At 38.3% G+C, this 25238-nt stretch overlaps 1 protein-coding gene across 2 annotated transcripts in view; it reads right to left on the bottom strand.

The window, feature by feature from the left end:
- Positions 1-25238, bottom strand: part of WDR7 (WD repeat domain 7) — a 346874-nt gene that overhangs the window by 73290 nt on the left and 248346 nt on the right. For both annotated transcript variants that reach the window (XM_074952395.1, XM_074952396.1), the window contains one exon: positions 19208-19394. In XM_074952395.1, coding sequence (XP_074808496.1) covers positions 19208-19394 — 187 coding nt within the window. The remainder of the gene's footprint in view (positions 1-19207; positions 19395-25238) is intronic.

Genomic DNA, 25238 nt, shown 5'->3' with positions numbered 1-25238 from the left:
TTTTATTGTTTAGCAAAAGTTTAGAAGCAGCTTGAAAATACAGCTTTTGTAGTATTACTATTCAATTCAGCTAAGCACTTTTAACTAGTTAGAGGGAGGAGAAGGAAGAGCTTCTAGAGGCACTGAAAATACTGAATTCATTCAATTTGGTTTCCTGCGTTGAATGAATCACTTTGTTTTAAAATACTGCAAGCGCTACTAAGACACAGCTAGACTCACCTGTCAGCAATCCCTATTTAAGAACATTACAGGCATGGCAGAAGTTCAACACACATTAAGGCAAGATTGCTTTTCAGAGTATATGCAAATGAGCACCACTGACTGGCTGGTGAAGAGGCACTGATTTTTAGAACAACTCCTCTGCCTTAAAAATCTACATCTTAGCTGTTGTTCTTAATTTACATTATACATATATATGAATGCTAAGTGTTAATAAAACTATGATTTTTCATTAAAGTAACTGTCATTTAAGTGCACATTGAGAAGAACAGATGATTTTTGTTACATAAGAAGAGGTGAAATCTACAGCTTTCTCATCTAGCAATGTGATTTCAGATGCATTAGTACTTTAAGAGATGCACATGAGATAAAAATATATTAATTGAAGTCTGTCCAGGCCCAATTAAGTAATTTTATCAAGCTTCATCTGTAATTTAAATTACAGATGATTTAACTCTAAATACTTATCGCTGAGGACACCCCCAATATGTTAAGTCATGTTAAGTCATGGCAAATACAAAAGCAATACAAAATTATGAGTGTCTCTTTGGAAAGCCTGCAGTCCTCACTAATGGGAGCAGTCACACTGCTTTCAATCAGATTACTCACATTAGTAAAGTCTGCAATTGAGTTGTAATTGCAATCATTTTACACAACTAATGTCATTATAACTGATCAACAAAAAAACTCCTTTCTAAATCCTTAACATAACATACACACATATAGATACTCTGGGTCGGATTGTAACTGTGCCGGAACTCCACTCAGTGCAGCTGATTGGTGAGGTGGTAAAGGTAGCTGTCATCCACCGTTGTGCTTTTCTGATCTCTGGGGTTGCTGGGGGCCAGTTCAGCCTTCAGTGTAAGTTAGAGCGGCCTCAAGATTACTCTAAACTATATAAAGCCACAACTGTCCTCTGTGGAGCTGTTTCATAGCAGAGAATCTCTCGGTACAGTAACATCCCAGCCATGTCCCTTTCATCCCCTACATACTGCTGGAGTGGCATGAAGATGCCTTATTAGAGGGCAGGATATGGCTATTATTGCTATTCGCTCTGACTGCAAATGAGAGAATGCCGAAGATCATCCCAAACAATTCCATTAACTTTCACATCATCTTATATTTTATTCACGTCACAGCTTACAAAAGGCACACATTTAGAAATGTTAAGAATTTTAAGACTTGTTTTTAAAAAAACAGTAGTATAACATGTTTTGTATTACTCTACTGCAAAGCCTATGTAGAGTCCAACGCCACAAGCCTCAAAACGACAGGAAAGAAAGCATCAATACCTTTGTTCAAGCTCCAAAAATATGTAACTTAGTCTATCAACTTGTTTGGCCCCATCCCAATAATGTCTGAGTCATGATGTTAATGTTTGATATCTTCTGATATGCCAGGCTAAAAGAGGGAACGGTTTCTAATTCTCCAAAGGGGTATTTATAGCACAGTTAAAAATGTTCCGGGACCAGATCAGATGTTTCTCAATTCTGGTCTTTAAATAAGTATAACTGGGAAGGGGGCTTGGAGCAAATGTACATTTTCGGAGACAGGGAAGGAAGGGATGAAGTATACCTCTCAACAGCCTAACAAGAGAATGTGTGCGCAAAAGGGGAAAAAAAGGATACAATGTGAAATGTTATTTTCTCAATGAAGAGAAGATATCTCTTTTTGAACTATGCTTAGGTCAAATATTTCCTATAAAAATAAGATTTAAAAAAAATCTATACTGTTTAATTCTCTCCTCTGCTCATGTTTTATATGGAATATATGCTAATGAAGTGTGGTATAAAAGCTGTTGGCATGAGTTTGGGATGGCCAATTACTTATAAGTGACAAAGCCACAAATACACGTGAGTGCCATTTAAACCTTTATTCCACACCACTAAGTGTATGCCCTAGCTTCAGGAATATTTTAGTGGGTTTAAAAAATTATTGGAACTATTTTTTCATCTGTAAAAGTAGGTGCTTTAGTTATTGAGAGTTCTCTCTCATGTTTTGTGCAGGAAGTGGGTGCCAAGACTGGTGTCAAAATTGTTTCATATTCTTAGTATTTCCATTTTTTTTATTTTTCAGAAAAAATGTGTGCTCAGTGGTACAAAGCTCCTCTTGAACTGCACTTAGCAACTTTGATTGTAACGTAATGAAGTTTTTCTTATTTTAGGTTTCAGAGTAACAGCCGTGTTAGTCTGTATTCGCAAAAAGAAAAGGAGTACTTGTGGCACCTTAGAGACTAACCAATTTATTTGAGCATAAGCTTTCGTGAGCTACAGTTCACTTCATCGGATGCATGTAGCTCACGAAAGCTTATGCTCAAATAAATGATATAACAGGATTGCACACTCTTGTAGTTTACATATGAAAAAGTATGCAAAGACCAGCCAAGCATCGATTAAAGCTTTCTCTGACAAGTGAGCTATCTGAGCCACTTTCAAACTATGTAGCAGCAATACATGGATAAGGGATAAGCATTAGATTCAATAAAAATACATAAAATCTTTCTTATCATTTTTATTTACCTCATCTTCTTTTACTTCATCAATATATGCAATAAAATAATGAATATAACAATTAATGTACTTCTCAGGATAGCACTATAGAAGATGTCCCTGTTTCCTTTTATTTGTTATAGCTCTTTGAATAAAACTAAAAATCATTCAGGCATTTTTGCAGACTGCTGAGTGATGAAAGCATATAAAAAACGAGTTTCAGAGTAGCAGCCATGTTAGTCTGTATCCGCAAAAAGAACAGGAGGACTTGTGGCACCTTAGAGACTAACAAATTTATTTGAGCATAAGCTTTCGTGGGCTACAGCCCACTTCACTGGATGCATAGAATGGAACATATAGTAAGACAGATAGATAGATAGATAGATATATCTATATATAGGTATATAGATATATATATACAGATAAGTTGGAAGTTGCCATACAAACTGTGAGAGGCTAATTAGTTAAGATGAGCTATTATCAGCAGAAGAAAAAAAACAAAAAACTTTTGTAGTGATAATCAAGATGGCCCATTTAGACAGTTGACAAGAAGGTATGAGGATACTTAACTTAGGGAAATAGATTCAATATGTGTAATGACCCAGCCACTCCCAGTCTTTATTCAAACCCAAGTTAATGGCTCTAGTTTGCATATTAATTCAAGCTCAGCAGTTTCTCACTGGAGTCTGTTTTTGAAGCTTTTCTGTTGCAAAATTGCCACCCTTAAATTTTTTACTGAGTGGCCAGAGAGGTTGAAGTGTTCTCCTGCCGGTTTTTGAATGTTATGATTCCTGATGTCAGATTTGTGTCCATCTATTCTTTTCCGTAGAGACTGTCCAGTTTGGCAATGTACATGGCAGAGGGGCATTGCTGGCACATGATGGCATATATCACACTGGTAGATGTGCAGGTGAATGAGCCCCTGATGGCGTGGCTAATGTGATTAAGTCCTATGATGGTGTCACTTGAATAAATATGTATCCTCACACCTTCTTGTCAACTGTCTAAATGGGCCATCTTGATTATTTTTTTTTCTCCTGCTGATAATAGCTCATCTTAACTAATTAGCCTCTCACAGTTTGTATGACAGGTTTCAGAGTAGCAGCCGTGTTAGTCTGTATTTGCAAAAAGAAAAGGAGTACTTGTGGCACCTTAGAGACTAACAAATTTATCTGAGCATAAGCTTTGAATAAATTTGTTAGTCTCTAAGGTGCCACAAGTACTCCTTTTCTTTTTATAGTTTGTATGGTAACTTCCAATGTATCTGTATGTGTGTATATATCTTACTATATGTTCCATTCTATGCATCCGATGAAGTGGGCTGTAGCCCACGAAAGCTTATGCTCTAATAAATTTGTTAGTCTCTAAGGTGCCACAAGTACTCCTGTTCTTTTATCAAAAACTTGATTAACAATCTAATCCCAATGTTGTTATCTAGTAAACCTGGTCTGATCCCTATGTGCATTCACTGAAAATTTCAGAAGCATAGTTCAGACAGTATTTCTGCCCATAAGCAAGGATTCACATGTTTCTGTCAGGAGTATTTTTCCTCCCAGTGTTTGGTAAGGCATGCATTTTCCTGAAAAGCAACAAGTTTCATGTTAATTCATTTATAACACTCAGCAGCGGTAGTATGTGGCCAGAGATTAACCCCCTCCCGCAGCTGGTCTGTATGTCTTCTTTGAGAGCTAAAGCTGTGCGTGATGGAATGGGCACATTGCACCAAGACCACAGACCAAAACAAAGGCAGGTGCAAACCTAGCATTCACAGGGAAGCACCAGGTCTCTTATATCCAGATATATTCTTTTATAGGGGAATTTCATTGTTTCCACATCCTTAAGATTAGTACAACCTGTGTACTGTCCCAGCCAGATACAGATTCCGATCACACCTGACACAGTCATTTGTGTAAACCACAGTGCAGAAGAGCTACTCATGGACTTTTACAAAACTGATACTGACCCATCCTAACACAACGCATACCTATCTATTGCCCGTGGCACTAAGGGAGCTCAAACTGTTCTATTTTTACCCTTCCCCCCCCCTCAGGAAATCTGATTCAGAGTACAAATATATTTTTTAATTTATTTATTTAAATTTATACAATTCATAAAAAAGCCAGCTATTCAGGGCTGCCGGCATGCTTGGCATATGTTAAAAATTCAGTCAAACTGGTACAAACAGGAATAAATCCAAGCGCCTCCGCCAAACTGGGAAACATCCAGCCAAATAGAAAATACCTATACATTAATATACTGGGTCAAGATTTATTGCCTGGCTCCCACTGGCAGAAAGCCTGCCTGGAGTTAAGGTTTAGCTGCAGACTTTAGCTGCTAAGCCAGTGGCCAGATGATGGCTGACACAGCCCACAAGTGGGTGGAAAGCACATCTCCCTCACAGCCTCCACTGATGGGACTTGTGGAGCTCTGGTTGGAGTTTAAAGCTGCTTTCCCATAGGGGAGGCTTCCCAACCTGGGAAAAACTGCCTCTATGGACACAGCTGGTGAATACAGTGGGAACTAATCAAACCCAAGCTTGTAAAAAAAAAAATTACACTATACCCCAAAATAAACATAACAACAGTATGTGGGACTGAAGTTCAGATTGCTCACTGTGGGTACCCTAGAGGGAAGGGGAGAGATTAGATTCCCTTGGCCTCATGTTCCCATGCAGGAGACCGCTATAAATTTGCTGCAAGCTTTAGGGAAATGTAAGGGACCAGCACTCTGCCCCAGAATAACCATGGCTACAGCAAGTCCCAGCAGGACAGCACTGCGGGAGTGCAGACTACGTTTTAAAGGTGTATCAATGAGTATTTTTTACTGAACTTACTCCAATACCATAGTGCCATACAAAAGATCTGTTCTGAACAAAGGTATGAAGAATGGCAGAGCAGTTTTGCCTGGGATGCTCTTGGGCCTGCACTGACACGTTGGTGGTGGTAGTGGAAACTAGGCAGAGCTGAGACTAGCTGATATCGCTTCAGCTAATCTCCGGCCTTCATGCTTCTGGGAGAAGGGAGGCTTGGCGATGACAGAGCCAGTGCCCTGAGATGTCATATCTGTCACTGAAGAATGGGCAGGAGCATTATGGGAGAACTAACTGCATGACTGTAGCTGCAATACTTGTTTTTCCTGTTCATCCTGGCAATGCAATCATGTAGAGTGACTGGATGCAAATATATAAGTGCCTTTGTATGGCACCTGCATTTTCCAGGGTCTTTACAGACATTCCATGTTTTTCACACACTCCAGTAACCGAGGGACTTCATTATTATTCTTATTTTATAGATGGGGAAACAGAGGCAGAGCAGTTAAGTAATTCTGTGAAGGCAACAGAGGAAGCCTGTGTCAGAGCTCTATCAGAGTCCATGGGTTATAATCCTGCATTCAGACTAAGGCTACTCATTCCTCATACACAGATGTATACTAATAAAAATGCATATTTTCAAAAAATCAGGCCAAGATTTATTTCAGTAGGGATTTAGGACACAGATGCAAGCTCTTAACAAGCAACAGTCTGTTCCAGTACTGTACTTGTAAGTGCACACTTATCCTAGTCCGACAATCCTGTTTTGGTGTGGAAGCAAAGGAGTCTAATGGTCAGAGCACAGGCTCTGGAAGCAGAACTCATTTCTATGCACAGCTGTGGCATATGCTTGCTGTGTGGCATTGAAAAAGGTCACTAACCTCAAATGTACCTCAATTTCTCTATCTGTAAAATGGGTATAATGATATCTATGTTTGTAAGAGCTTGGTGATTGTCAGATGTAAAGAACTATACAAGTAGTATCCCATGTCTACCTCCAGGACTAGTCACCACACAAAATATTCATATTCCCATGGTTCGATACATAAAACCATTTAGTCTTATCTTAGATACTTGATTATTGTGGCTAATTGTTACCAGACAGTAACTATTCCATCCCCTATGTAAGCGATCAATGTGCAAATGCTGTTCTTACCTGCCCAAATCCCCACCTAACAGTTAAAAAAGCACCATGCATTTCCCCCTACCAGAATACCATACTGGTTGCATAATCTTCCCAATAAGAATAAAGGTTCTCTTTCAGCTCCCTTCTCCTAAAAGGGGCTTCCATCTAATATTATTTCAACTGATAAAACCCTCGTATCTTCTCATCAAAGAAAAACATTTCCTTTCCCGTTTCTATAGAAGTGTGGAATTTTTCTCTTAATACAAATAGTATGTAATTAGAAGGATCTCAGATACAAATATTTGGTTTTTAAGTTAATAAAGGTTGCTCTGTTGGGATTATTTTTCTAGGAAGCACGTTTCTGAGAGAGACACTGCAAGAACACAGGTCCTTAGCTAGTTGCAATAATTAAGTAGCACTGCTGGGAACATAACAAAGGCTCTGTTGGGTTACTGGAGAACAGTGGATCTTAACCTGTGGGTTGCAATCCTGAAGGTTGTTGCTGGCAGGTTTCTGTAGGGTTGTAAGGCTGGTCCCTTTTTCCTGCTGGTCAGATGCCATAGGTCAGCACTTTGCCTTGTCTTATGCATGAGCGAGTGGAATGCTGATCATAGAAGTGTGCTGGTATCAGCCAGGAAGACCTGCACTTGAGAGGAACTCAAGAATACAACATTCCCACTCCCAAGGGTGAGAAAGAACACTGAAGGGTTCCCTCCAGGTCCTGAGGAACCTGGGAAGGAAAGTGAAAAGGCTGTGTATAAAGGAAGGTACTATGATGGAGGATGAAGTTTTATTGGCTCAACACACATTAGTAGCTAAGGGGGGGGGGGGGGGCAAAGAGAAAGTGGAGGCCTCACCTCACAGGAGGGAGAAGAAAATCACCTACTCAGAGCAAAAAGATAGGATTTTTAGGATGTGAAATCCTGGGGCAGGAGGTGGGGATGAAGCATCTCAATTTTGGGTCACGGGAGGAAGAGGCTTTTAAAAACTAAAAATAAAGATGCTTCAGTGCTTTCCCATGGGAACATGGAGCCTTCCTGAACACACACAGATTTTACATGGGCATTTCCTCCATCTGAGAGGATGAGATCTACATTAAAAAAATGACCAAGTATCCAGTTATTGGGAGCTTTAATTTACTTTAATTTCCAGTTAACTTTTTGCAGCTTTGGGGAGCTCAGCTCTGCAAAAGAAAAAGAAGCAAAGAATGATCTGCTGTGTTACAATATGGATGTTCAGGACTACAGTGCACTTGGAGGTAACAGGAAGGAGGACAGAATGAGAGGGAGAGAGAGACTTTAGGGTAACACAGAAGAGGCAGATGGGTTAGGGGAAAGAGGATTAGCAGAAGAGAACCATAACTCAATTTTTTGGCTTTTGTAAGGTGAAGTCAGACGCAAAGTTTGATTACTGTGTTTTTACATCAGCATGAATAATTCGTTTGGTCGCTATCTAACACTGGTAGTCCATCACTGATGATGATGACGATATTGTTGCAATTCTCATCTGTGGCTATGCATATGACTCTGAAGTCCGAACCCTGATGCACAGAGTCAGCTGCACTGAGGGCATGGGAAGCCTGTATCTATGATGTTTGATGAAGCAGCTTTGTGGCGCCTTTCGTGCAGACTGGAGATGATTTCGTTGATCCCTCTCAAACCTGTCACACGCTGATCTTGTCAGAGACCACCAGTGAGTCCTATTCTGAGCCATTTGCTCGAGTTCTTTGAGATTGATGCATGCCCCCGGAAGACTACTCTAGGCCCCTATCTAATAGCCAGCTATCAAACTTCAACAGTGCAGTTGTTTACCATTATTATTTCTAAAGCAGCCTAGTCAACTGCACAGGATTAAAAACATGAAATTTCAGTATAAAAAATGTGTTTATTTTGTTCCATATTTCTGTATAAAAAGAGTGACCAAGGGGGAAAGCAAATCCCGAAACCCATGGATCCCACTCAGACAGTAACACAGAGGAACATTTAAACCATGTTCTCCTCCAACCCTTTATTAGTGATGAAACCATGACCAGTCTAGTAACCTTCTGCGAGAGAAATTCCAGGGATGTGATTTTGCTCTGGATCTTTCTCTGTTCTAAGGATGACGCATGTGGCTTCTTTTGTGCCCCTTTCCTTCTGTGGCTGTTAGGTCAGATAGATACTTTGCAGAGGATGAAATGCTGCTGTACAAAAGGGATTGAGGGAAAAGCCAACACACAGCCATTTTCTGTCACTGTGGCTTACGCCGCCAGACTGACACCATGAAGCAAAAGAGCGGGAGGAAACCGGGGGGGAAAGGGTGGGGCTATATTTCTGCAACATTGTAAAAAAAAGTATTTTTAAAAGCAGTCTCTTGCTTACATGAACAGGGCTGATCTGATGGCAAAATAAAGAGTCAGGAATGAACATTCCGACATGGCATAACAGCATGGACATTGGGACTGTTTTGCCTTCCTCAGGGCTGTTGAGAACCTGGGCATATCCCACTGATCAACTGCCCATGAATGCAGAATTGCATGAGTACTGATGGAGCTGACTACTGATGGAGCACAGTACTTCCTATTTTATAATTCTATGTCTCTATCTTTAGTCTGAATTTCAGCTTAATGAGAATTTAAAGGTTTAAAAAACTAAGCTTATAATTGAAATGGTGACAGATCCCTTGCGACTTCCAGGTTTAAAAGGTATTTTTGTAGCCCAAATATACAGAAAGTCATCCAATCATCTTTAGAAGCTTTCTCTATTTTCTAGCTCATGTTCTTCCTTTTTTAAAATCCCAAACTATAAACTACAAAGGTTACATTCTAAAACTATTGCCCTATATTTGCAAACTATTCAAGCCCTTTAATTTATGCTGCATTTTCACCATAGAACAAAAAAATTCCTCTAATCATGTTAAACTAAAACTAAAAAGGTACTACTTAATTATTTGTACCGTTTATACATACACACGTTGGAGAAAATACAATTTGTTCTTAAATGTTGATAAAACATTACAAAGTAATCCAAATTAAACTGCGTTTTTTAATTCAAAGAAGAAAAATTATGGACAGCAATGATCCCTACAGTCCTCTATGCCTGTAGGAAATCAAAGCCTAATTTAATGCTAGAAAAATACTCTTAATCCTCATGAGTGAGCAGTTCCACTCAGCATGGCTAAAACAGTGTATTCTTTAGTGTGTGTATGTATGTTTGCGGGTGGGGTGGGGGAGGGGCTGGACTAGAGGGGTGGAGGAGTTATCCAAAACTCTGCAGCACATCTCAGCTCAGAAATGTATTTTTATGCAGCGCAACAAAGAAGACAAACACTGCATGTGTTTTTTTTCTTTGTCAATAAATGTGAAGTGAATTTTTTTTAACAGCACAAGCTTGACATAAAAGCTCCTTCAAAAAGTGTGCTTAACATCACAGACAGAAGCAAGGCAGCTGTGCACTGTTATTGTGTACACGGTAAATCAGGCACAAAAAGGGGCAGCTCAGCAGGGCACCAGGAGGGTAAGATGCGTACTTAACCCCCTGTACACATTGTTACTACATTTCTTTCCATCTTAGTCCTTCTGAAGTCAGTACTGTACCTGTCATGGATGTAACAGGCCGTTTTCAATCTAAATCTTGTTATGGATTAATAAGCAAACACTTTCTCGCTTATTATGCAATTTATCATGATGAAAATTGCATTGGGCTCCTCAAGGCTACATGCTGATACATTCATTTATTCTGTGCTCTGTGTATAGAGAGCCATACTAATCTTTATGACAGCTAAGGATGTAACAGCAAGACTAAAATTACTTTCTGAATAACTGTACTTGCTCAGTTTATATAAAGTCTACATTTAAATACAGTATACCTTACCTGAATATTTTTAAAACCATGCCAAAGGGCATAAAATATTTTACACTTTTATCTTCTAAAAATCAAACTAAGTTCAGACAACAATTATTCATCTTATTCACATATTTTTCCACGTTAAACGTTACAAACCCACTCACTCTTTACATTTTGTTTGGCCGATGTCTAAAAATCTGCAATATAATAAACTATCAATATTTATCTGTAAACAATGCAGAAAGAGGTTAGTCATCTGAAGACAGACACAGAATGATGACTGGATGCATTTTAGAAGCAAGGCAACCTGCAGAGTTCATTATTGTCCACGTTTTCTTAATAGTTCACAATTATAAGCCACTGATACTGCAGCAATCTTGCAGAACTTCAGGTGAAATATAAAATGTAACACAAGAATGAATTCAATTTTGATAATAAAGAACATGGCTTGAGAAAGTATACAGTGGTGTTTAATATTCTAGGAATGTTATTTCTACTGGTTAAATAATCAATTATTTAACAAAAACAGATTAAGAGCACCTTTAAAATATCTAACTGAAATACTGTGCATTTTTTATTTTGTAGGGTTTATAGTATCATCAGAATTTTTTTAAAAAAAATCTTTTTTCTCTTTTGGTAAATTACTAAGATATAGTGCACTATACAGCTAGATGAACAACTGTCATTAGATTTTTGCAAATAATGGACTTATTAGAATTAAATGTTAAACCAACTAATCACTTTAAAATATTGTGGCAAATTTGTTCATCATTTTAATTTTTTGTTAACATTTAGACATGTGATCTGAAGATATATATACGGTATTATTTATGATGATCAAAAATTTATAATCTCACAATATATATAAATACCAACTCATCAGTTAAACAGTATACTGCAATTTCAAGGCACTGCGCAGACAACGCATGCATTAAATCATTTATTAATGTTTTTTCAGTACTCATCTCTCACATGCTTTAAAATATATCCAGAAACCTTTATGGTATCAGCAATATGATAGAAAAAACCAATTACTGAAGAGAAGACCTGCACTTGTATTTCTTATGAGCAACAGTATGGTAAGATTAATTCTTAAATTAGGATGGTAACACGATGCTGACTCATCTATGACATTTGTATTTTCAATTTCAGAATGTTCCTTTCAGTTTAAATCCTTAGCTAGCCAAAGTGCAAAGTTCAAAATACTGTACATTCTTTTTGTAGTAGTGAATTTTTTCCCCAATTGTTAGTCTAGTTTACCATTTAGCACTTAAGGCTGAATGTTAAAGTACTGTATTCGCAAGGATAAAGGCCTATATTTTTGTGTGAAATTGTTCCATTCAATATAAAATGTATATTAAAAAATACAAGTTAGTATTTACATGCATCCGATGAAGTGAGCTGTAGCTCACGAAAGCTTATGCTCAAATAAATTTGTTAGTCTCTAAGGTGCCACGAGTACTCCTTTTCTTTTTGTGGATACAGACTAACATAGCTGCTACTCTGAAACCTATTTACAACTTGTAACCTAAAAACTGGTAATTCTGGGAATGCTGATCAAAGGTCCAAAGGACCAGATCCTCATTTGGTGCAAATCAGCAAAGCTCCATTGAAGTACATGGAGCTATGCCTGTGTATGCCAGCTGTAGATCTGGTCCACACACTTTACTGAAACACACCTTATAAGTAGAAATTTGAAATACTGAACAGTTGAAGTTTAAACTTTCAATACATTAAAAATATAAAATAATTTTTTAATTGTTTTTATTCCAAGTAGTGAAAAAGCATATAATTAGATCTGTCATTTGCAGTTATATTTCTTTTAACATTGATTTTTTTGTATCAAATAAATACTAAAACCTTAATTTGTAGCTGCAAAAGAACTACAATACAGACACTTCTGAAAATATTCTAGATACCATTTAGAGGATAAACTGAATATTTACATAATTCTCCCAGAGTAGGAAGCTGATATTTTGTGTGTTGCAGTTCGGGGTTTATTTATTTACTTCACAGGACTCATGTAGCTATGAATGGAAACTAATCTTATCTCAATAAGCACCTGACATATAGCCACTAATATTATACAGTATTATTAATTATTAATTATTATTATTTTGTTTTTAGACAGGAAAGAGCACAGACAATATGAAATATAACAATTTAGTTATATCTAATACACAAACAGACCACTCTGGCTGCTTGTTGTATCAACTGTAATTTAATTAATTAATTATAAATATACTATAGTGTTTCTCTTTTTCCATGTTCATTTTGTATAACACAGTTTGCATTATCTGATAAAACTTAACTAAATAAAGAAAAAATATAGGAGATACAGAAACATTTTAATATAATATCTATTGTGAAAAATATTTAGGATAAATCTCAGACAAAATAATTAATTTTACAACAACAAACACTAACAATAAAAAAAAGAAAAAAAAAGAAAAAAAAAGGCCCATTTCTGCAAAATCCTTAATTGTGCAAGTAGTCACATTGATATCAGATTACTAGAAAGAATAAAGATTATTCATATGAGAATTGATATTTATGATACAAAGGCCTCTGGGTAACAAAATATTACTGAAATTATGCTTCAACAATCAATCAATCAATCAATCAATCAATCAATAAATACGTGCACGCACACACATATACATACACACAGATTAAAAAAGGCACATCAAATTTTACAAGCACCTAATTTCCCATCCCACAAGCACAGAGGTCCAGATTCGGCCACCCTTATTTCATGAGTCATTTCATAGTTATATATTTTATCATAATTATTTCAAATGGGATGATTCAAATAGTAAGGGACTACTCAGTGCAAGTAAAAATAGTAGAATCTGGCCTGTGATCATTGAAACAACCCTGCACAAACTACACATATTAAAAAAAAAAACTTGAGCAACTCAGAATCTCAAATGAAAGGATGTTGTATATGTACACTACAATGGTGTGTAGACTAAGGGGGAGGAGAGAGCGGACAGAGGAGAGACAAAAGAAAAGGAGTACTTGTGGCACCTTAGAGACTAACCAGTTTATTTGAGCATGAGCTTTCGTGAGCTACAGCTCACTTCATCGGATGATGAAGTGAGCTGTAGCTCACGAAAGCTCATGCTCAAATAAACTGGTTAGTCTCTAAGGTGCCACAAGTACTCCTTTTCTTTTTTCTTTTTACGAATACAGACTAACACGGCTGTTACTCTGAAACCTGTCATTATGAGAGGAGAGACATTATATGTGAGCAGATGCCACAAGCTTTTTTCCGTCCTCTATCTAGGTTTATATACTGCACTCATCAACACAGATTCCAAGCATTTTGTCTAAGCCAGGGAATCCTAAATACAGATGAAGGCTCCTACTCATGTGAGTAATGTTACTTAAATGCATTTAGCAGGATTGGATCCTAAGTGTTAACCTGAAGTAGTCAGGAATTCCGATTCTACTTAATCGCAGTTGCTCCAAGAGGACATAAGGCAAAAGGTGTCACATCAAATCGACAAATTCTGTAGTATTTAAATCTCTACGTGCTAATAGTAAGACCTGGAGATGCACTTACTAGATAATAAGTCGGAGTTGCAGGAGACAGATAAATTCTATAAACTATAGTTTAAGTTGTGAAATATTAGAATATATTTTACCATAATAGTATATTGATGTCTTATGTCTATTTCAAGGAATTGAGATTTTAGTTGTACTGGAGAAGACATATGATTATATGAACCAGAACCCAACCTGCCCATAAAATGATGTCATCAAACTCATCTTTCTTGCCAGTCAATAAGACCAAGGCCCCACTTCCACTCTGAATGCCTCCACCCTCTTCACTTCTTCCATTGCATCAAGATTTTTATCCTTGACTTCAAGGCCCTGAATATTTCTTCCCCTCTCCAATTTTTGCCCTTTCCTCTTTTCATAACAATTCTGTCCCTTCTGCTCTGCCAATTACTCTAGCCTTGTTATACATTATGCTCACTTCTCCCACAAACATCTCCATGATCTCCACTGTAGCATCCCTGTATTTAGTTCATCTCCATGAGCTGACCCTCTCCTCCTTTAAATCCCTTTGGATGACCCACTTCTAACGTGATTGCTACAGAAGATTAGCTGGGGGTAATTCGGGATAATCTTTGTATTTTTCATAACTCACACACACACTGTGTTATTAAAACTTTACAGTATCAGTGTTTGAGCAATCACTATTTATTTTCTTTGTTGGTTGTAACTCTTTCCTCTACCCATTCTCACTGCTTTGTCTTTTCAGCATGCATTATTTTATCTTTTTTATAGCATCCAACACATTGTGAGTACTACTGCAAACAAATAAATAATAGCTCCATCTCCAAATTCCTTCCTTGATTCAGACCTTCGATTTGTCTTCACCGTCCATAATTTTGTCTTTATCTTAGATTCAGAATCTCTCACCTCCTCATGCATTCCCCACATTGCTATACTCATCTTATACCACTGTGACACATAGGCCCCTTAGCAAACAATTCTTTGCAAACAACTCACTACATCAAATACATTGCTTAGAGTATTTGTCAATTAAGGTTAACATGTAAGGTCTCTATTGGAAGCTTGCAACTTATAAGTGCTTATAATCATGGCATGTTATGTCTATGGGTAATAGTTAAAGAATAATGTAACTATGTTGAAGTTTATGCTCACATGGTTTTTAAGTTAAAAGGAATCACCAGGGAGTGATCTTACTCAGTGACTGCCTAGTTCTACAGGAGGGAGTAGCCACCTATCCCTGGTTAGCCAGTGATGTAATGCAAGGTTCAACTGCCTATCATTGCCCCATCACAGAAGAGTCAATGGAAAACTATCAAAGACAACTGCAAACAATCGAACCACTTGGACGTAAAAAAGGAGCATTATAACAGACAGGGATCGCCCTGGATATGAATAAAGACAAAAGACTGTTTCAGTATAATCAGAGTGGGGAGAAGCACTCTGGATCTTACTGAGCAGAGGTGTTTTTCATTAAAGATTAGATCTTGGTTCCCGTGAAGCCAGCCAGCTCTCCAACAGACTGAACTTTGGGGGGGAAACCTACTTTATAAGATAAGAAGGTCACGTAATAAAGTGTAGGCCCTAGTTCACATTTTATTATTTTATTTTGTATTGTAACCATTTGTTTCCTTCACTCTCTCTTGCTTCTTGTGTAATCTCTATTCTTTCTTAAATAAACCTTCTTTTGTTTCATTACAAGTGCTGTGTATTATAGAGGGGCGGCGGTTTAAGGTAAAACTGGTAAGAGGACCTGGGACTTCTGTGAGTAGCCAGTGTCCGTGGTTGGATATCACAGGGGAATGCTTCAAGAGGACTCAGGGACTGAGGTGCACCTCTTACTAACCTGCAAGGCAAACACAGGGCTGGCATAGTCTGGAGGAGAGTGGCTTGAGTGGCTGAAAGGCTGGTGGTGTTAGGGAGCTAGCACCCAGCTACCACAAGCAAGACTCCCTCACAACTGGAGGCAGAGGTACAGTCCTGCATACCCAGAGAACCATCACAGCCACCTCCACTGACATCCTGATTCCTTCCTTCAACTACAGTACTTTTTATAAGGCTTCCCTAAGCTCCAGTACCCTAGATCTAACAAAATGTGGCTGTCTGCATTCTCACACGTACAGACATGCCCAACCACATACCTCCATCGTCAAACAGCTCAACTGGCTTGTCATTCATTCAGGATTCATTTCAAAATTGCCTCCTTGTTGATAAACACTCTCCCAGGGCTTGTCCTAGCTTACCACATAGACCTTGTCTCCTCACACTCTCTTCTACTAACCTTTCATTCACCTAGCAGATGCACCCTGGAAGCAAGTAGGCTGTATCTGCATGGGCTGGTAGAAATATTGGGACCACTGAGCAGAATCTGCTGCTGCAGAGTCTAAGCAATGACACAATCCTGCCCCTTATCCTTTGATTAGACAATGTTAGGCAGTACATTGGGTCATTTAAATGTAGTGGCAGCTGCCACAGATCCTGCCCAATGATTTTAGGCTCCCCTGCCCCCATAATCTGCCAAGGCCAAAACCTCCTCTGTGTAGGCTTCAGGCACGGATGAGGCAGAACAGCAGCTGGGATCTCAAATACAAAGGATTAGTCTGCATCCCACACCATTCCCATGCCTTTACTGTGAGAGGTCCATCTCCTTGGCTTCTGGTCATAGTGCTCTTTTAGTTCTTCACTGGGGGACCTGTCATGACAATTGGGCCTATAAATTTACCTGAACCATGAGCTCAACTGTAAAAAGTAGGTAAAAGTTAATAAGATGTTACAGTAACCTACACTAACAAAAGTTGGTGGGAAAAGGTACAAAAGGGATACAGAGTAACTGAATTAGGCTAGACAAAAAAGCCAAGTTGATATGATTCAAGGACTGCATTGAAATTATGCTGGTTAAGAACCAGGAGGTGAGAAGCCGGAAGTTAATAAGTCAAAATTGGTATGTTGGATACTAGGCCTAATTGGTGGACAAAATAATGAGGGGATGGCTATTCCATCCACCACTCCATTTTTGGGTCCTTACAAGAAAGAGATTTTCTGGGAAAGTACAAAAGAACAACAACAACAAAGAACAGAATGAAAGGACCGATGGAGGCTACTAGAGCAAGCTTTACCATCATGGCTGTCAGCCCCCACTGTTTCCTGGGACCCCAAGCCTCAATCAGCCTGATCCTGAGAGGTGTCCTCACCAGAACAAACCAGAAATAGAGGGACCTCGATAACAAATTTCCACCACTATACCAGTTCCAGCTGAATCCCTATGAAATCTTAAAAAAAAAAAAAAAAAAAAAATCCATCTGATATCAACACAATCACAGGATTTCAAGCTATGGAAACAACGCTTAGTTATTTAATTCACCATACATCACAGTACCTGCAATAAACAAACACCAGAGGATTAGAGAAGGACGGAGGAACTGGGCTCCATTTCATTGGTTTTGTGAGTTTAAAATAAAGTTACAGGATTGGACTGAACTAAAATATTTTCAGGAGAAATTACTTATTTTAAAGAAAACTAATACAAGTTTCTAAAAGAAATTCTTGCAGTATTTTACAAACCAGTTTTGAAGACATATTTTGAGAAAGTTTTAAACATGGGTTGTTGTGTAGATGTAAATTTAGTGTTTTTTTACAATGGACATACACACACACCACACATTATTATTTTAAAAAATGTTATTGTGATAATATTTATTTTGAATTTTACCTCAAATTGGCAGTTTTACAAGAGAAATCTCTTTTTGATCTGATGGACTGCAAATATCAATTTAGAAAGTGGACTATGTGCCACACAGACCAAAAGATGTATACTATAAGACAGTCTATAGTATAAATCCCTATCTAGGTCAGTTTAACAAGCTGGGTATTGACCCAGGAGACAGTTTGTGGTCTATTGAGTTCATGATTTCTTAGGGATGTTTAAATCCACAATTCACCTAGATGCTACCCATTCACACTAAGTTTAGATGAGGAAAGTAAAAAAATCTAGATGGTCACAGAAAATAATTGTGCCTACATGTAATAAGCAGTATTTCTAAACAAAATAAATAGCTTTTTCCAAAATGTATTTTACAAAATACCCAAAAGTTATTAGTTCATGGTATAAATTTAATGCTGCACAACAAAAATATGCTTTTTGAAAAAAAGGAGAGAAAAAAAGCTGCTGAAGAATACTAGCTTTTCGAGTTTAGAAAAATCTCTGTTTTCCTAACAGATAACGTGTAACTGATTTTTTCCCTCAAATTTGATGAGAATGTCTTATAGGTTAAAAACTTTGTACCTCAAAGCACATCCTGAAAAATGTTTGCCAACTACAGACTCCAGGAAAGGGTTCATGCCCAAGATGGTAACAGACTACATAAGTGTAAATAGTGTCACTAAAGAGATCCTTCTAGTCTATGGGTCTAACACTGCAATTAGACACCTGTGGCTGGCCTGTGCCAGCTGAGTCCTGCCCATGGGGCTCAGGCTAAGGAGCTGTTTAATTGTGGAGTAGCCTTCTGAGCTCCGGCTGCAGCCAGGGCAATGGGCCGTTCCCATCTTGCAGGATCCTAGAGCCCGGGCTCCAGCCCTAGCCAGGAAGTCTACACAGCAGTTAAACAACCCCGCAGCCTCAGCCCTGTGAACCCAAGTCAGCGGGTGTCTAATTGCAGTATAGACATACCCTATGTGACTAGGCCTTTCCCCTTCTGAGGCTATATCTACACTACAGGCACGACAGCACCACAGTCATGGCACTGTAGCTCTCCTCCAATAAACCCATAGCGTAGAGCAGATTACAGCGATGGAAAGGGATTATCCTTTGCGGTAGGAACTCCCTCGAGTGATGGTAGCTAGATCAATAGAAGCATTTTTCTGTTGACTTAGCTGCATCTACAGCAGGTGTTCGGCTGGCCTAGCAATGGGGCTCAGGGATGTTCTTTTTCACACCCACGAGTGTTGTAAGTATGTCAACCTAAATTTTGAGGCCTGAGATTACAACCAGAGACAAGAGAGACTACAAAACCAAGTCAACTCTTGTATACCAGTAATTATAATTTTGGTGGTGTTGGTACAAATGCCAGATTTCAAATTGCTCAAACACAAGGGGGCTTCCTCCCCTAGTTAAATACAGTGGTCATATCTGTATTTTCATGTGTGTTAACAGGTGCATCAAAGCAGAACATAACATACACATACACACCCCCAAAAAATTATTGGATTAAATACATACTTTGCAAGTTGCTTCTCAGCATCAGCACAGAGCTCCAAAAGGCCCATTAATACAGCGGAGACATCCATGTAAGGCTCCCATACTGTAAAACCTCGCCCAATCAGATCAATGGCAGTTCTGCGGATGGTGCTGTGTGGAGGAAGTTTGGGGCTTGGTGGTTGCAGCAGAAGGAATGTCAAAGCTTTACCTACCATGCAAAACAGGATAAAAACTAGTACAATAAAAAGAAAACTAGTGAATTGATTCTGCTTTGTTATTTTTAAAAAGTTACCATGAATAAGAGTACAGTATGGAAATCTACTCATAGAGTACAATACAACATTATTATGCTGTAAAAGCTTCCAGTGGGCAAGTCCCTACACCTGCACAGGTCTCAGTGAAGTCAGTGAAAGGAGAGATGCATAGTGCTGTCTATATCAGTTACATTAATTGACCGTAACCTCTATGGTGCAAGGACCATTTTTCTGTTATGTGTTTGTACAGAGCCTAGCACAATCAGACCCTGACCATGATAGCTAAGTGTTACTGCAATAAAAAGAATTATTACAAATACTAAATATTATATCAAATATTTTGCGGGATCAGGGCCCTATTTAATATAGGATCTTTCCAGTAAATGGTATGTCAACCCTCTAGCGAATTAAATAGTACAATCACAGATTTAAATAAATAGCAGGTGAGAGAATGAGAGGAAAAAGCATACCAAGGAAAAATATGCTCTAAAATGAGACAGAAAGATACAGGAAAGTTTTTCTAGCTAAAAGGAATGGCAGTGGGGAAGGCTTTTCCACCAACACTTGTGAGACTAGAAGCCCAGACAAAATGCTTACCAAAAAGTCCTACAGAATTCAACAAAAAAAGTGATAACCCTTCTACAGGATTTTTGCACCATCCTGTAAAATTTAATGAAGAATGATGTGCCTAATATAAAACTCTTTAGGATGGATAAACTATAGGAAGGCAATAATTCTCTATTAGAGTCTATACTAATATTTATAGACTATTGATTCCATCCATATTGTATTCTTTCTGTAGGACTATTCGTAGCAGGGCCAGCTGCTTCCTGCATGCCCTCTTGTGGCCTGGGGTCATGCTGCAGCACCCGGCCTCAGTTTCCCATCTTTGATAACCAAATAACTTCATGAAAGCTCTCTTCTCTCAATAATACCTCTCCTCGGGGCTGGTTTATTATTATAACCTAGTGCAAAATAGTGCATAACAAAAGTCCAACCTAAAATTGGACTAAAACAGTGTGTTAATTTGCATTAATTTGATTTCATGCAAACCTGACAGCAAAACCACTGATAAGTTTAACCATGTTAAGGGAGTTAGTGTCTTTGCAGTTGCTTATTATCCTTCCTGAACTTGGGGAAACATGTACCTAGGTCAGAAACTGCAGCCATTTTATGGCAAGAAGTTGAACATCTACGTACATTTATCTACAGATTTTATTTTCCAACTAGAAGTCTGCATGCACTATAACTGCACTGAAACCAAATAAAATAATGTATTATGAGTTGAGATAGGTGGCATTCTGCCAAAAATATATTGTAAATAAGTTTCAGATGTATAGCCTGGACTGCATGTATATCCTTCCTTTAAATCTCATATAGTATAAGGATTTGGGTTTATGTAATGTAGAAGGTTAGCAGTAATGAGGTGACTCAGGCTGCTACATGAGATTGAATCCCATCTCATCAAAAGCTACTGTTCTTTCTCACTGATGGTCAGTAAGTTAAATCATCACAACATCATGGCACTGTTGGCTTGAGTAAATTTATAGGGATAATCTGTTGGCTTTGATAAATTTATAGGGATAATCTAGTTATCAGTTAAAAATATTTGTCTTTCTTTATACCTGAAATGTGCTGAACTGACCCTAAAATATCCAAATGACTTTTTAACAGGGACATCACTAAATTTATTGGGCCTAAAGAGTGACATGTTACAACATTTGTCCCAACAGTATTGTGGCTCAATTTTAAAAAAAACAGATGTATAACTTAAAGCAAGCATATCAATATATATTTTATCTCACCTACTCTTTAGTGAGAGCATGTGAGTATCCGCACGTAACCCTTCTCTCCCCCCGTTCTGTTTAAGAATGTTTGGATAAATTTAGTACTCATGAATGGTGCTGGAGTAGTTCTCGGTCCACATAGCAAATACAGCATCATTGAAGGCAGCACAAGTTTTCCCACATCACCTTACTAATGTCCCTCTATCTTTTGCTGGGATAAAATGCTGTTCTGTTTCCATTCATACTTGAAACTCTCTGCTGAGTCTACTGAAAAGGATGTCAACTGTGAATGTATTTTTGTGATGTGGATATCTGTCCACTAAGAACTGGACTGAGACCAGTATTGCACGTTAAAACAGACACTGAACAGCCATCAGATGGTAATGGCCTTAAGGTACCACAACCTGGAACAAATGTGAACAAATGTGACTAGAGCTTAAAAGGTTTTATATTCCATTAACAATGCCATAATCCATAATCCGTCCCATCTCTACCTCTTGATTGTTGAAATAGCATGAGTGGCAGTAATGTTTGTGTGAAGAATATACGTATTCTGAACTAGGTGATCCATTGATCTGAATCATCGGGCAATTTCTATACTCATATTGCATCCTAAATATACATTTTTCAGTGGAGAATACCCCACTGTTAATTTTCAAACCAACTAGTCCTGAAAATATGATTTTACTGGGCCACAAGATCACCAATTAAAAATTGTATTTCTGTGCGACAAATTTCTAACTACTGTTTTTAAAAAGCCCTTAAAATTACTAGGACTAAAAGAGACTACAGGGTATTTTTAACAGACTGGATTTCACAGCACTTTGTGCATAGTCAATTATTTCATTTCCCCATGTAGTCAGTAAGCAAGGGAGAGATAACTGAAAAGCTCTAATAGACATTAATAGGAAGGAGAAAAAGATTTATAAAACCTGTAAATAATTTTGGAGGGTGCTTTATTAGAAACAAGACTTTTAATTAAACAATTAAAAAAAATTAAAATTGACATAATCTTTTTAAATGATCACAACACTGTGTAAAGCACATTATGCTCTAGCCACGTAGATGTTGTAGCTTCCAACATTCCAGGCAAACACTTTTGCAGCCTAACCACAACCTACTGTAAGTCAAATTGTATATTGATTTTTGGTCAGAATTGTGGCTAGAGTTGGTAGAATTTTTTATGATTTTTTCAGACTTATTTTTACTGTTTTTCAACCAGCTGACAGAGGTGGCTGAAGCATTTTTTGGGGGAAAATGTAACCATTTTCCAACAGGCTTTAATTGTGTCCATCTCATCAGTATATACGTTCTATCCTTTACTTAAAAGATCCCTTATGACATCATCTGAAGAATCAGTAGAGGGAAGCTTTCAATCTAAGTGAACAGTGCTGTCTGGGGATGTAACTTTACTGAATAATGTTGCAAAAATGGAGTAGTTTCCTAAGTGTAATGGTGTATTCCACCAGCATTTCCCTTAAACTTAATCCCATCATGACTATTACTCACAGGCAGCACTTGATTTACTTTGATTAAAAGCTGCTGCTGTCTGCTCCTCAGGTGATGTCAGAAAGCCACACTGGCCTTCTCTCCACACTGAGACTTCTATAGGCAGCTTCCTCACATGAAGCAAAAAAGAGAAACATGCAAGTGGGAAATTTCTTGAGAGTCTGATAAACGGAGGCAGTGAGCTCAGGAAACATGCTCACTTGTCCTAGGCATCTCACAGCAGTGTGTTAGAAAGTGAAATGACAGAAAAGGAAGAATCAGCAATAGTCAAATGAAAATTCTTTGCCTGCCCTGAGCTGCACAGATGGTGGCTGCTGCTATAAGTGAGTGATTTAGGAACTGTATACACAATGAATAGCTCTTCCGCAAAAGTAGATCTGGGCATCAGAGTAGCCTCTTCTCTCCCTTTCAGGAATGGACAGAAGCCCCGCGAAAACGTCTCATACTGAAACTTCCCCAGTGCAATAAGCATGACAATAAACAACATGCTGAATAGCCGACAAAGGAAAATTACTTATGATCCATCCATAACATTCTTTTTCTGCACGTGCCATCTGGTAGTGCGTAACACTCACTTCCAAAATGCTGCTAACTGCACCAGTCTACTGTACTAAATGAAAGAACCAAATAGAGACTGAGGAACACTTGGATATATCGCGAAAGTTGGTTTATCTTAAAGTATTACAAATATTTCACAAAACAGGAATGTCCTGAATACACATGAAGAAACAGCTACCAATTACCTACCAATGTCAGAGGCTGAACAGTAGACTGAGGAAAAGAGGGTCACATTAAAATAATGCTACATTAATTAATAGCTCAATTACAATGACAACCCTTTGAGATTACATATTATATGCACTTTAAAACTAAATGAATTTCTGATGATTTATGTTATTACAATGAATGCCAAATGAATTAATAATGTGTTACCAAGTGAATGAAGTCCTTCCCCCAGTCAAGCAGGTCACAGAACACAAGTGGCATGGTGCCATATTGTATTCTTCTCTCTCTGTTTCAAGTGATTTACTTTAAAAAGGAATTCAAGTATAACAAAATATCTTACTTGTAAGACAGGGAAAATAATTATTTGCAATGGCTGTCACTCGATGTTAATACAAATCTATACATGTAGTTTTGGGGGGCTTTTTTGTTTTTAAATTTCTACCTTGTGTCACATTTTATTAAAAAGAGTGAAGAAGCAGAAAAAGTTTCATTAAGGGCCAAATTCTGGCTGCCGAATGAACATAGGAGCCTGTCAGAAAAGTCTAAGGTAAAGGAGAGCTGGGTAAAAGTTTTCCACCCCAATTCTGGGTCACCATAAAACCCACCAAAACCGACCATTTGCAGGGCCGTAAATGATAGCAGCTGTGCAGAAGGCAGCTCAAGGCCTATGTATTAGAAGGTGTGTTCTACTATTTTGAGAGCATCAGTCACCCGACTCAGCCACAGTAACTATGCTGGGGAGTTTGCCCAAAGAGTGTAAATATCCTGCACGGTTGAACTCCATAACCTGCAGGGCTCTAGTGTGCGATTGCACAGGGAAAATTTGGAGTGGAACAGGAGCAGAAAAGTGGAGAAGAAAGGGCAGAGCCGTAGGGCAGAGGTCACTGCCCATGGATGTCAGAGCTACTGGAGACACTATAGCCACAGGGATTTAGCAGCAAATACAGAGAGTGTGCATTTACATTTGCATTTAAACATCCACAGCTGGCCCGTGCCAGCTGACTCGGACTCGTGAGACTCAGGCTAGGAGCTGTTTAATTGCGGTATTGTAGAAGTTCAGGTTCAGTCTTTGGGACACTGCAACTGGGGAGGGACCCAGAGCTCAGGCACCAGCCCAAGCCCAAATATCTACCTGTTAGCCCAAACCCTGCAAGCCCAAGTCAGCTGACTGGGGCCAGTCGCAAGTTTCTCTATAGCCTAGGAGCAGCATTCTTGGTCCCAAGATACTCTTCAGTGCACAGCCCAAATGCAAGCTGTGTGCTTAAAGAAGGCATTGCCTGAAATTTACAAGAAGAGACTTCACTATAAAATTTCACACCCCCACTGGTGTCTCTCAGTAATTTAATATTTGATTATGGCACATAAATGAAAGACATTTTAAACTGAGAATCCATGTACAAAAAGAATATTGTGCAGTTTTACTTAGCCCCATTTTTGTGAACTCATCCTACATTGATCTCTTCACTGGCAATCTCACACATTCACACACTTCATTCAGACCCCAATGTATTGCATTTATCTGATTTTGACTGTTGGCTATTTGGAGCAGGATCCCTGCAATTTTATGTTTTGTGAAACACCAAGTACACTTAAGACACTACAGATAATACAATAACTTCAGATTTTCTTTGAGATTTGCTGCATTGCAGTTAATAGCTAAATGCAACTACTAATAGTGACTGCCTGACTACAGAGTCTTTTGATCAAAGAATACTGCTACACCATCATCAGTTTCTACTGTTTAATGGAAAGTAACTTTTTCACCTTTCTTTTCTG

This window comes from Natator depressus, chromosome 5, assembly GCF_965152275.1.
Source record: "Natator depressus isolate rNatDep1 chromosome 5, rNatDep2.hap1, whole genome shotgun sequence".
Taxonomy (NCBI): domain Eukaryota; kingdom Metazoa; phylum Chordata; order Testudines; family Cheloniidae; genus Natator; species Natator depressus.
This window is presented reverse-complemented; position numbering and strand designations above follow the sequence as displayed.